The following is a 13,057-nucleotide window of genomic DNA, read 5'->3' as shown; positions in this document are numbered from 1 at the left end:
AAGTTAGTAAAAGTTGTGCTTAGACTCCTTAAACAAGTTTGACTTACTAATTTCATAGCTTATATTACTGAGGATAGTCATGATTAAGCATATTTTAAACTGAAGGAAATGTTAATTTTAGATTTTCTTGGGTTTTAAGGACTTTTTATTTGTCTGTTATAATGTGCAGAAATGAACATACAAAGTAAATGCGATCTAAGTTATGCTGCAGAACTGTGTCTCTTTATAAGGTTGAATTTTTCTTTTAAATTCACTTTGGCTATTAATAGCTTTTGAAGACTTATGCATGACATAGTTGAGAATGTTTTTCTTTAAGCATTGATTAGTTGATATTTATAACTCTGTAATCCCAATTCTTGCCTGAAAAGCTAGGCTTGTCGCATACCAAACAAACATCTGTTTTCACTGCGAGGTGGAGATATGGGTTGTTTCTGTATTCGTTTCTCGCATGATGGGAAAACCCTGGCAGCAGCATGTGCTGGAAGGAATGGATACCCCATTGCTTGTAAGTTATTTTTTTTCCCTATAATCGAATTAGTTTGGCATTAAAGGAAAAAGTGCATTTTTAATTTTTTAAGAGGTTTTGTTTTATAGTGTATCTTGTAAATTTTCTGTGCATTAAAGACTTGAGGAAATGATCTGTCTGAGTTAATAGGGCTGGAACTGGCTTTTCATACATGGTAGTATATATACAAGTCAATGACATGAAATAACAGTATTTCTGCATAGAATCCTAATGGAAGTACTAAATCAGTTTACATAAAGAACATGTTTTCTGATAATAAGGTTTTAAGTGAAATAACTTTTTGAACCCTCACCCCCCACTTTTTTTTTCCTCTAATCTATCATCACGTCTGGAAAACTGTCATCTCCAGACTGGAGGCTGCTGTCTTCTATAGTCCAGTTCAGATGGAACTACAAATATTCCTTATTACTCAGACTTAGGGCTGCTTGTTCACAAGCATCAACTGCATAGTACTTTTCTGCATAAGAATTTTTAGATTTACAGAGAGTAGTATTTCAAGTGTACAAAGTAAATGTTTAAATGCAAGGAACTGTAAGTCTAGATTCCTTTATTGTACATCTACAGAAAAATGATCTCTATCTTAATGTTTATCTAACATTGGTCATCTGCAGCCACAGTTTCAGAAATTAAAAAAGAAATAATAATCCTAATGTGGTTCTAATAATTTAAACCTCGCGGGCCCAATCTCTTAAGCATTAAGGCATTTGTGGCATCCATGAACCACTAGATGGAAGTATATGCTTGCTGTCCATGTATACCTAGCAACTATTTGATACTGTTTTCTGAAAATGAGAAGGTAAAGAAAATGAATTGACTTATGCTAGCAAAAACTCAGCATGAGACTAGACTAAACTTTGCACTAGTAATTGTGTATAATGGATTGTAAACACTTACAAAAATTTTATTTTCCTATTTGAACTTCCATTAGTGTATGAAATTCCTTCTGGACAATTCCTGAGAGAATTTTATGGTCACCTTAACATTGTGTATGATCTTTGTTGGTCAAAGGACAATCAATACCTTCTTACTGCATCCTCTGATGGTACTGTCAGGTACGTGTGATAGAAATGTTCTGGCAGACAGCTTCGGAAGTGTGAGAGAGAGTGGTGCAATTTTGTGTATGTAAATTTGAGAGCAAAGCTTTTGCAAAAAAAATGTAGTATCTAAATGTACAGCAGGAAAAAAAGGCATTGTATTTCAAGAAATCACTGAGACAATTGGAGTACTCTATCGTTAGAGAATTGTCATATTCTGAATGCAGTATTAAGGTTAAAAATTTGAACTTGAGGCAGGAAATTTATAGTTGCCATGTTGCACATATATAAGCTTTTGAGTTTCTGGAGATATAGTTAAATACTTCAACTTTAATTACTGTAATTATAATTCAATATTATTTGAGTCTGAAGATGAAAACTTTTTCCTCAACAATTAAAAAATGTGCTTCAATGCAGTGTTAACTGTTAAAATGTTAAAATCATGATCTGTTTGAGGTTTCAAAGCAAAACTCTCAAAACTACAGAAAGAACTTGATAATATGGCTATGACACTGCAGAATTTTACTACAAGCAACTTCATAGGTTTTCATAGACTTTTTTTTTTTAAGCTCTTCAGATTCCTATCTGTTGTTTCTGTTGTGCAACTCGGTAATGCTACAGGGAGTTGCATAATTAAAATGCCAGAAGAATTGTTAAACGATGCATTGTATATGTGGAGCCTTTTTGCCCCCTCCCCACCCACCCCCTCTCCCCTTTCCTGCATAGGAATAAAGAGAATATTTTGAGTGCTTGTTCCATGTTTTTTTTTCCTTTTTTTGTTTGTTTGGATGCAGATTAAAGAAAAAATTTTGATATTAAAGTAAATATCGATTTCAGTCATTTATATTTAAACAGTCCAGCTGTTCCTCAATTCTTGAATTTGTGGCAACATGATGAAACTGTAGTAATCTGCCTCCTTTTCTGTGTACTACACATAGTCACTGTATGAGTTATTTCCTGTATTTATTGTCCGTTGCCGTAAGCTCCTTAAAAGTGCCTCAGTTTAGGAAAGGAGTTCTTCTTTTTTGCTTTAATGTTGGGAACATTTGGCCTGAGAAACATGGTAGAATTAAAGGATGAGGACCAAAAGATACCCTGTAATTGTAAAGTCATATCCGTTTATTACCTGGATCATCTCTCAGACTTGTGTTCTAAGGCATCTTAAAGCGAAGTTTGAGAACTTAGGTGAATCCTTCTTTATATAGTGTTTCATATTGGCACTGCTGCTCCTGAGGATACCCAGGCTTTAGTCCCTCATTATTTCTGAGCAATAAATAAACTTTTCTGTTGTTAGAGTAAAGCCATTCTAAAAGATAGGTTTGTGACCTTTGCATGGTAAGTTGCAAGTTAAATGGTGTACTCTTAAAGATTGTAATTTTGTAATGGACTTACCTCAGAGTAAGCTTAGAATTCTTCAGCAGTCACCAGAAACAACACCTGAAAGGATAGCACTCAAACAATTAAATTCTGTGTTGTAACTGTGCTCTCTGAAAATGCTACCCGCCTGTATTTTATGGTTAAATGGTTCCATTCTTTAACCTCATCTTGGGAGAAGGCTCGATATAGGTGCACGCAAAAAAAAAATACCTAAGAAAGATCTGATCTTACAGGTGTGGGTGGTGAAGGATAGGAAATAGAGCCATAGTAAAAACTGGGTTTACATGAAGAAAAGGTCCTTGAGAATCATGATCATCATGGTGTGGTAGGTAATTGTTGTTTTAAAATTTTCTGGAGTTCTAGTTACATTTAGTGGTCCTGAATGTTCCTTTGTGGGTTTTTTTTGGTGTTTGGTTGCCTGGTTGGTTGGTTTTTTTGTCATTCTACTTTTTTTCCCCATTAATGCTAGAACATCTAAAATAATGTGTTTATAATTACTGAAAGAAAAAGAAACCAAACCATTCCATGCATTGCTTTGTTTATTCAAAAATGTGCAAAATATCCATTAAATGAGCATGTAGTCATGAAATTACCTGGAAGATGGAGTACTTTGTGAGGTATTAAACATACCTTAATTCTTGTTTGAGAAAATGATATTGAAGGATTAAATATAGGTGAAACAAATTAGTAAGGTAAACAAGTGCTGTTAAGTATTTGCAAGCATTTGACTTTAGAACCACTAGCACAAAATACGTCAATTATACATGTGTACGTGATTGCTTTATTCAATAGATATCCTTTCCTTTTAGAATGTGGAAAATTGAAACACGGGCTGCATCTGCAGTGAGAGTTTTCCCTCATCCTTCATTTGTTTACACTGCAAAGTACCACCCAGTTGCTGACTCTTTGGTGGTGACAGGATGTTATGACTCTGTAATTAGAATCTGGAATGCAAATGTGAAAGAAATCCATGGGCAACTGCTACAGGAGCTTGATGGTCACAAAAGTTTCATCAACACACTTTGTTTTGATGCAGAAGGTATATACATAGTATTACTTCAAATATTACTCATTTCAATCGAAGATCAGTTTGAGTGTTGCTTGAGCCTCATTTCATAGCTATATGAAATATATATATGAAATAATATGAAATGCTATAATAGAATTATTTTAGTTGTGTTAGCAATTAGTATATCAGTATTGTGCATTATTTGGTACTATTTGGGGCAAACACAAAGGGACGTGTAGTCCCTGTTATAATTGAAGAGTAATCAGAAAAGGTAAGCATAGAAAAGGCAAGCAAACAAATATATAGTGATCCAGCAATCATGACTGGGCAAATTTTTATAGTAGTTTAGTTTGCGTTGTTCCTGTAGCTAGCTATTGTTAGCTAATGTTTTGTATCTATCGCAGTAAAAACTAGCAGAAAATAGAGCACAGAAGCTGCTATTCAGAAGGTGCAAATGCATCAGGATGCAGGTGAAAAGCCTAGTAGCTAATGTAGAGAGGTAAGTTTGAAAAAAGTAAGTTGAGATAAAGAAGTAAGTGGAAGAATTATGCAGTAACTTAAAAGCAGAAGTAGGTATTTGAAACCAGCTTCTAGAGAACTATCCTAGCACTTCAGAAGATTTCATGATCAGAACAGTAGTGAAGACAGCTCCTCTATATTGTTCAAAGCTGTCAACTAAATACAAAGATAGAGGAAAATAAGGTAGCAGTAATTAGATTGTGAGAATTTTAATGCTACACTGAAGAAGTGGGAAGGTGATGAATTTTTCCACTTTCTCTGCTAATGCTGAGAAGTGAGAGAAGGACAGAGATTAGTTATAACATTGTGAGGAATGTTAACGGGTAGATTAATAGCTGAAAGTGGGTATGAGAGATGTACTACTGGATGTTGGGAAGAGTTGAAGATATATGAATGAATAAGGTACTTGAAAGCGTTTGACTTCTGGTATTAGTGACATCATTAGTAGTTGTGTTTCATTTTTGGGGATGATCATGGGAGTACATACTAAGAAGAGGAAAGATGCATTTTTGTAAAAATAAATAAATTGTGCTTAAGAACAACTATTGGAATTTGTTCAAGGTGTTTCCAGAGAATGTATAGGTAAACAGTAGATGATCATGTAACACTCATTAAGCTATAAATGTTCTTTTTTGATAGCTCCCTGGAATAAAAGTAGAAAAAGAATACATTTAATAACATTTTCAGCATCCCTGTGTCTAACTTATTTGCTAAATGCATATTTGTGGTTTCAGCTTTCAGCACGCAAGTTTGAGCAGAATCATAGAATCCTTTAGGTTGGAAAAGGCCTCTGAGATGATCTAGTTCAGCCTTTAACCTAGCACTGCCAAGTCCGCCATTAAACTGTGTCAGTGTATTTGCACTGAGTACATCATAGCAAAAGAGAGGGAAGCATTGGTGTTTGCCTATTCACAAAAATAATAGAAAAAGTTGTTTATTGTTCATAAATCCTCTTTATTTGTTCTTTTGCATGGTATTCTTATATGAAGTCTTTATTTCACAGGGCTCCACATGTTCTCGGGAGATAGTTCAGGACTGATAATAGTTTGGGATACATCTGTGAAAGGAAGTTCTCAACACCTATTTCAACACTGGAGAATTAATAAGGTATACAGATTTCTTAAACAAGCATTGTAATATTTATGTTAACTGTTCCAAATCTAGTCATTTGATTTGAATTCATTTTTTTAATACATTAACATTTGTTTAACTGGAAAGGTGTATTTTCTTTAAACAACTTGTTAACCGTATGAAGAAGCTGATAGAACATGCTATGTTTCATTGACTTAGCACTTCGGAATTACTTTGCATTTTTTATTTTATATGTATAAAACATGAAAATGCTTGAGGTTTAATAATGTTATTAACAGATAGATGCTAATTCATTAAACTTATTCTCTAGAGGCAACAATAAAATAGACCACAGGTTTTACAAATCAACTTTGTTCATACTTTTGAGATGTAGTGTTCAATCAGCATTTCTGTCATCAACTGTGTTTCAGAAGTTTAGAGTCACAATATAGTCTGTTTTTTGGTTGTGAAAAGCTGATTGCTTGGGATACGGTGCCTTAATCTAGGAACAGACATTTTCAGTACTTGAATAGAGTGAAGAGAACACGAAAAGAGTAATGGAAGAGAAAAATGAATAATAATGTTTACAAACATGAGTTCTAAAACACCTTTTTCTGTAGGAAATAAAAGAAAATGATATTAGAGGAACTCCAGTAAATCATTTGGAGGTGCATCCAAATGGAAGGCGTTTATTAATACATGCCAAAGACAGTACCCTGAGAGTTATGGATCTCAGAATGTAAGTAGATTTTGGTATTAGTGCATATTTTCCTTTGTTTTTAAAACTTATTTAGCAGGGAAATAAGGTGCCGTAAAGCTACTAAATATATTATGGCTGTGAAGAAGAACAGATGTCCTAATAACTAAGGATAGCAATATTAGGGCTAGGAAATGGTTTCAAAACACTGTTGTGTTGCATACCTTTTGTGTGATGTTGGGTAAGTCTTTTAGAACAGAGTATCTAAAAATGACTGGATTACTTACTGAAGGCAGCATGAAAGAAAATACCATAATCTCCTAAAGACTGCATTCACTTTTAAAAATGGAATCTAGGCCTGAGAATATCTTTGAAATTATAATATTCATATATTTGTGCTTTAGTTTTACATTAGAAAGACTGTGGAAGAGCGTTTTCATGATAAAAATGGAATGGAGATCATCATCATATGTACAGAATAATGCAGTGATGTATATAATGGTTATATTGAGCAAGTGGTAAAATATCTTAACCCGATTTTTTTATTTTCTTACTTTTACTAGTTGTGAACATAATGCTTTAATAATAAATTACAGTAGAATTATTTATAAGAATAAATTACAGTAGAAAACAAGGGGTTGACAGAATCACTCAAGTTGTTGTGGTTGGATGCAACCTCTGGAGAGTGTCTTGTCCACCCCCCTCTAAGAGTAGGTGAGAATATGTTGCTCAGAGCTTTGTCCAGCTGAATGTCTCCAAGGATGAAGACTCCACAACTTCTGTGAGCAATATGGTCTAGTGTTTGTTTGCCCTCAAAGTAAAGAAAGCTTCTTCATAGGTTTAATTGGAATATCCTGTATTTCAGTTGGTTCCCATTGCTTCTTATCCTTTAACTATGCAAAACTGCGAAGAGTCTCACTCTCATCAGTTGCACACATTGATAAGATGCACCTGAATATTCTCTTCCAGAAAGTCACATTACAGATATGAATGCTCTTTGTAAATGATTCATCCCATCTTTAATTTCATGGGCTCCCTATCCATGAAAGGAGCCAAAGGGTGACCCTCACCATGCAGAAAATGAAAGGTCTCTGGTGTTCTACATGAAGTTAACTGAGGGAAGTACTCTCCCCACCCCCTGGAAATCTCACTCTTTAATAATATTGGGTTGGGTGTTTGAGCTAGCTGAAGACTTTCCAGTTTTAAAGTGTCTCTCTTCATTTGTAACTGCAAATGTTAAACTATAACAACCATGCTAGAAGGCTAAGCTATCCATGTAACAAAAGCATGAAATCAGTGGATTAACTGAGGTAACTTGTAGAGTTTATTTAAAGCTGGTGATGATCTCCTATCAATACCATTCCAGAAAAGTGCAGAGAGTTGTAGTTTAAGAAAGAAAACTGAATGTGCATATTAAACCTCTTAGAAAGGGTTAACATGGTATGCAATTGCACAATTATTTTAAGTCAGTTTATCAGTAGGATACAGCATCTCCCCCTGTCTCCCACACCTTTGGCCATGTATTCCTAGCATTTTCTCTGCATCAGCTCTACAGATCTTTGGATGCAGGCTAAGTCAGATCAGTGAACTGATCCGACTAAAAATCAGCCTACAAAAAACAAATGATTAATTTTCATTTTAATCAACTATCTGATCTAACTCATTCGATAGCTGCCAAAACGCTAGAGAAGTGAGGGAGAGCCTGGGAAAATAAGGGTGGAGAGGGTAGCAGCAGGACTGCTGCTTTGACCACAACCCAAAGTTACATTGGCTTAAGTCTATCAATAAACCACAGGGTCAGATACCCAGTAGTGATAATTTTACACGTCATCATTAACTGCTCATTCCCTGTATGAGAAAAGAGGGGGTGGAGGTCACAGATCAACACAATTCACTTTGACAGATAGTTGTTCTGAACTGTCCTCTTTCAACTTTTTTTTTTGATCTTATTGGGTAATGCTACTGTCCTGTCACTCAGGTATGTGATCAGGGTTTTGGTTCAGACCTTGGGGTTTCTTTCTTCTGCAGGTTAGTTTCACATTTTGCAGAACTATTCTACGTGACATCTCAGAGAGATTGTCTTTCTGTTCACACACCAGAAGCTCTTGTTTGGGCGAATATGGGCTTGCACTGTGATCATTATAGCATACTTTTCCCCTTCTTGTCAAATAGAATTGTATCTCAGGTATATTTATCCAGAATATTGTTAAAAGTAATTCTACTATCCAGTCATATTAATTGCATTACACTTTTCCCAGCACATGTCCATTGTCTCTTCAGTAACATGTTTTAAATATTAATGCCTTCATTCTTTGAGGGCTGTCATGGTCTACTGCCGTTCTTGCCTCAAAATCTGCATCACAGTATTACTCATATATTAGTCTCCACTTTGAACTTCCATACCTCTTTCCCAGCTGTACATCATGTTTGAGATGGCCTCTTACAAGCTGGGTTATGCTTCTTTAAACCCTTTTGCAAATTCTCTGTTACATGATGTTAACAAACTATTTAAAAGTAGTTAATTAGTAGGTCATTATAACTATGCTGACCAGCAGTGTCTCACTGAAAAAAACAAAGGATAGCTAAGTAGCAAAATAGTATTAAAACTATTAATATTAATGGTAAAATAATTAATGTTGATGTTTGAAATTTGTTGATTCTACTGCTGTTTTTGTAGCCAGTGAGACATTAGCCTGAAAAGTTTAAGGAGAGCTGCTGGATAAATACAAGCACTACTGGGATGTAATCAAACTCAAGAAACATAATGAAAATATTGGCAGAGCTTGGAATAATAGTGCTAATTTCCCCATTTTCTTTGAATCCCAGAATCAAGAAAACTCAAATAGCTATAGCCATATTCATTCTCTAGATCTGAGTATATGCCTTTGGTAATGAAAGACAAAGACATCTACTAAATTATCTATAATTTCAGGTTCATTAAAAAACAGGGAAAATGAAGGGTAAACACAACACTCAGCAAGAAGTGGGTTTACTAATGTGGAAGTATCTGCTATGTTTACAAACTGTTCTTTATCTTCAGTTTGGCTACAAAGAAATATATAGGTGCCACAAATTACAGAGAAAAGATTCACAGCACCTTAACACCATGTGGCACGTTCCTTTTTTCTGGAAGTGAAGATGGGAAGGCGTATGTTTGGAATCCAGAAACAGGTAATTTTATGGTTTTTAAGCCAGTTTGTCAAGATGGTGAGGAAAGGGTTCTTTAAGCTTTATTGAAACACCCTTTTGGTATGAAATCAAACTTCAATAAGATGTTCTTAAATCTTGAAGCCTTAGCTCTACTTTTTAAATAGCTGTTACTGATTTTCAAGATCTAATCCTCTAGAGGAAATAAATAGGCAGAGGTTGCATTTGTGGTATTTAGCAGGAATGGAGCACCTTAAACTCAGCTGCAATTCCACAATATGCAGATAAACATCTTAAAACAAAATGCACAACAGTGTTTTAAGTCAACTTTTTTCTGTGTGTTTGTGTGTTTTGGTCAACTTTCACTCCCACTGTCAATATTAAATAATTGAAATCCACAACTAAGATAGCTATCTCTGGTGAAATTCAAGCACAAACAAATACTGTGGAACGCTACCTTTCCAGAACTTGCTTATCAGAAAAACACAACTCAGCTAACCTGATGCATCCTCTGAGGTTTCCTGTAGCTACACATCTGTAGGTGTTTTCTGACTTCTTGAATAACTTAAAAACTTAAGACAATTTTTTTTTTTTTATGCCAAATAATATTTTTCTATAAGGAAAATGTCCGAAGAATATTTACAGTGGCAGTCACTACGTTGCAGTAATACAGGTTTTAAACAACTCAAACAGTGATATGCGAAGTACTTGCATTTGCCATACTACAGTAATATATCGTTTAAGTTGTTAAGCTGTGTGTTTAGCTTTTAAGATGAGTATAAAAATGAATTAGTTTATAGCTTCAGAATCACTGACTACTTCAGAAAGCTAAACAAAGACTTACAGTGCTTTGGCACCTTACAAAATACTGCAGTTAGTCAACTGTATCAAATACGTTTCCATGGTACTGATAACCATATTTCACTTTTGTAGGAGATCAGGTGGCAATATATTCTGAACTTTCTTTCACATCTCCGCTTCGTGATGTTGCCTTTCATCCACATGAACACATGGTGTCATTTTGTGCCTTTGGTCAAAACCAACCCATACTTGTATATATTTATGATTATAAAGGTACAGTACAAAGTCTTTTCATACATGTGCTTGTAAATGTTTTATTTTTCAAAGTGATTTGCTAGTGTTTGTGCTTTTGAAGGAAAAAGAAAACTGTATTTGGTGATAGTATCTATCTATATCCTGGGAGATACCGAGAGGCTTCGGGGAGACCTCATTGCAGCATTCCAGTACCAAAAGGGGCCTACAAGAAAGCTGGAGAGGGACTCTTTGTCAGGGAGTGTAGTGAGAGGACAAGGAGTAATGGCTTTAAACTAAAAAAGGGTAGATTTAGATTAGATATAAGGAAGAAATTCTACACTCAGAAGGTTCTGAGGCGCTGGAACAGGTTGCCCAGAGAAGCTATGGATGCCCCATCCCTGGAGGTGTTCAAGGCCAGGCTGGATAGGGTTTTGGGCAACCTGGTCTGGTGGGAGGTGTCCCTGCCAATGGCAGGAGGGCTGGAATTAGGTGGTCTTTAAGGTCCCTTCCAATCCAAGCCATTCTATGAAAACCTGACTGGACTTTACTCTGAACAGGGTGGTTGAACTAGGCAATAACTAGAGGTCTTTGCTGCTTCAGTTTTAGATGTATTACTGTATTGTTCTGTGTGAGTCTGTCAGCACTTTATGGCATATAGGAAGCATCATGTAAATATTTAGAATCCTCATTTCAGAATCAGGGTGGATTATGAAGCCAGAAAATACCATCATTCTGAAAATTATTGAATAGCTTAAAAAAAGTCAGTATTTTGTGTTGATTAAGTTAAAAAGTAATGATGAAGAGCTCTACAGAAATTAATTCATATGAGAGTGTATAGATTGTTTTATTAATGGGTGTTAAGTATCTGTGGCAGATATATTTATTCTCCATGTTATCTGCATGTTAAAGAGAATTTGGTGAGAAATGCTAGCTTTGAATTTGTGATCTGCAAAACAAAGTCCAGACTGTCTTTTGCAGTCTCCTCTGGTTTTGTGTTTTTGTGGTTAGCTTTAGCAGTGTCATTGTTTCAATTAAGCACATAGTTTCAGATGTCATGTTACATCTTGACAGTAGATAATGTTAATGCGAATTATGCATTAATTTTTGCATATCTTTAACAGATTTTTGTTTGAATTATATTTGCAGTGAACATAGGTTTATAAAGCTAATCCTGTCTTTATAAATTTACTTTTTAAATAGCATGTACTAATGAGATTACTCATATCAAATCTCACAGCTCAGGTTATTTGTCTATTGAACTGGTTGACTTTTACAGGAAAATAAAGTGGAATGACTTTACTATCAGTATTCAGTACTAAACTTCAACTCAGTAAGATATCTGCATTCTAGAGAACAATGGAAAATTTGTCAGTTGAAAATAAAATGGACTGTTTAGTAGACAGTCTTTAAAAAGCTAATAAGGTAGTTTAATGTGTGTATATTTAGAGATCACACTGATATCACACTGGTAGTTATTTGTATCATCTGACTGTTTAACTAAGTCACTGGTGACAGTAAGATTTTGCATAGGTTGTGGTATTTTCTATATTGTCTGTTAGTAACTTTTTGTTCCTTTTTTGGTTGAAAGCATACAGTTTGCTTTCGGAAGATAGTCTTACTGCTTTAGTATTGAAAGAGTTAATCATATAGTAATACTAATTTTAGTCACTGACACAGTTTTTCAGACTCCAACAGTAGGTGTTTTACATGCACAAGAACTTTTATAAATATCCTGGACAGAAGTTACATGAAGAATTCTGTTAACCTTTGTTGGCTTGAGACCTCAGTATAAAAATGACAAAAGTCAAATGATGTGTTGACAAAAGTCAAATGATGTGTTTAAATGCGAGTGGGCATAACTTTTAATGACAGTGTCCTGTTCTAGAAGAGTCTGCTACCTCCTAGGAATGACTCCTGTGCCCATATATATGTCTAGCAGCTTCTGAAATTTTCCTCAAGTATAATAAGCTCACTTGAACTAATTTGAAAAAGCCTTGAGGAGATATACACAGTAAAATCGCTGACTTGAACTCATGGCAAGCTATATGCTTCCTAGCCTTTGAAAATATCTTTCCTTCCCCCCCCCCCCTCCCCCCCCCCCCCCCCCCCCCCCCCCCCCATTTCTTCATGGAGAGCACCACTCTTTATCAGCAATACCATAATGCCAGCTCAGTGTGAGAGGCTACCGAACACAAATAATAGAAGGGGAGCCATTGTGGTCAGGAGGCTTTAGGGAGAAGTAGGGGACAATGGGGAAAATTTCATTTCTTTTTCAGGTTTTCCCCATTGCACTATTTACAAATTGTTATGGTGTTTCACTGAGGATGTGGCTGGTAAAATGACAGTGGGCGTTGAAATTTTTTCTCCCATGATAATGTAAGGCTTCACCTGACATATTAATATTGGCTATTTCTACAGTTGCACAACAGGAAGCTGAACTTGTAAAAGATCTCAGCTCATCACTTACCTCAGCTGCACCAAGAGGGCCACAAATTTTTAGCAGTTTTTCTGAAATTCCTATGCAAAAAAGTTCAGTGATGTCTCCAGCAGATCATTTTGTCAGCGTTGCAAGAACATCAATGAGAATGCAAAAGCTGAAACAAAAACTTGATTCTGTTATGGTAAGTCAACTTTCATTACTT

General features: G+C 35.3%; 1 protein-coding gene across 2 annotated transcripts in view; it reads left to right on the top strand.

Moving 5' to 3' along the window:
- Positions 1-13,057, top strand: part of AHI1 (Abelson helper integration site 1) — a 94,599-nt gene that overhangs the window by 20,254 nt on the left and 61,288 nt on the right. For both annotated transcript variants that reach the window (XM_035538747.2, XM_035538748.2), the window contains exons 12-19: positions 373-505; positions 1,455-1,578; positions 3,747-3,976; positions 5,469-5,572; positions 6,157-6,275; positions 9,274-9,404; positions 10,314-10,454; positions 12,834-13,036. In XM_035538747.2, the coding sequence (XP_035394640.1) occupies positions 373-505; positions 1,455-1,578; positions 3,747-3,976; positions 5,469-5,572; positions 6,157-6,275; positions 9,274-9,404; positions 10,314-10,454; positions 12,834-13,036 (1,185 nt within the window). The remainder of the gene's footprint in view (positions 1-372; positions 506-1,454; positions 1,579-3,746; positions 3,977-5,468; positions 5,573-6,156; positions 6,276-9,273; positions 9,405-10,313; positions 10,455-12,833; positions 13,037-13,057) is intronic.

The sequence above is a fragment of the Cygnus atratus genome, chromosome 3 (assembly GCF_013377495.2).
Source record: "Cygnus atratus isolate AKBS03 ecotype Queensland, Australia chromosome 3, CAtr_DNAZoo_HiC_assembly, whole genome shotgun sequence".
Lineage (NCBI taxonomy): Eukaryota > Metazoa > Chordata > Aves > Anseriformes > Anatidae > Cygnus > Cygnus atratus.
Note: the sequence above shows the minus strand (reverse complement) of the source record. Positions and strands in the feature narration are given on the sequence as shown.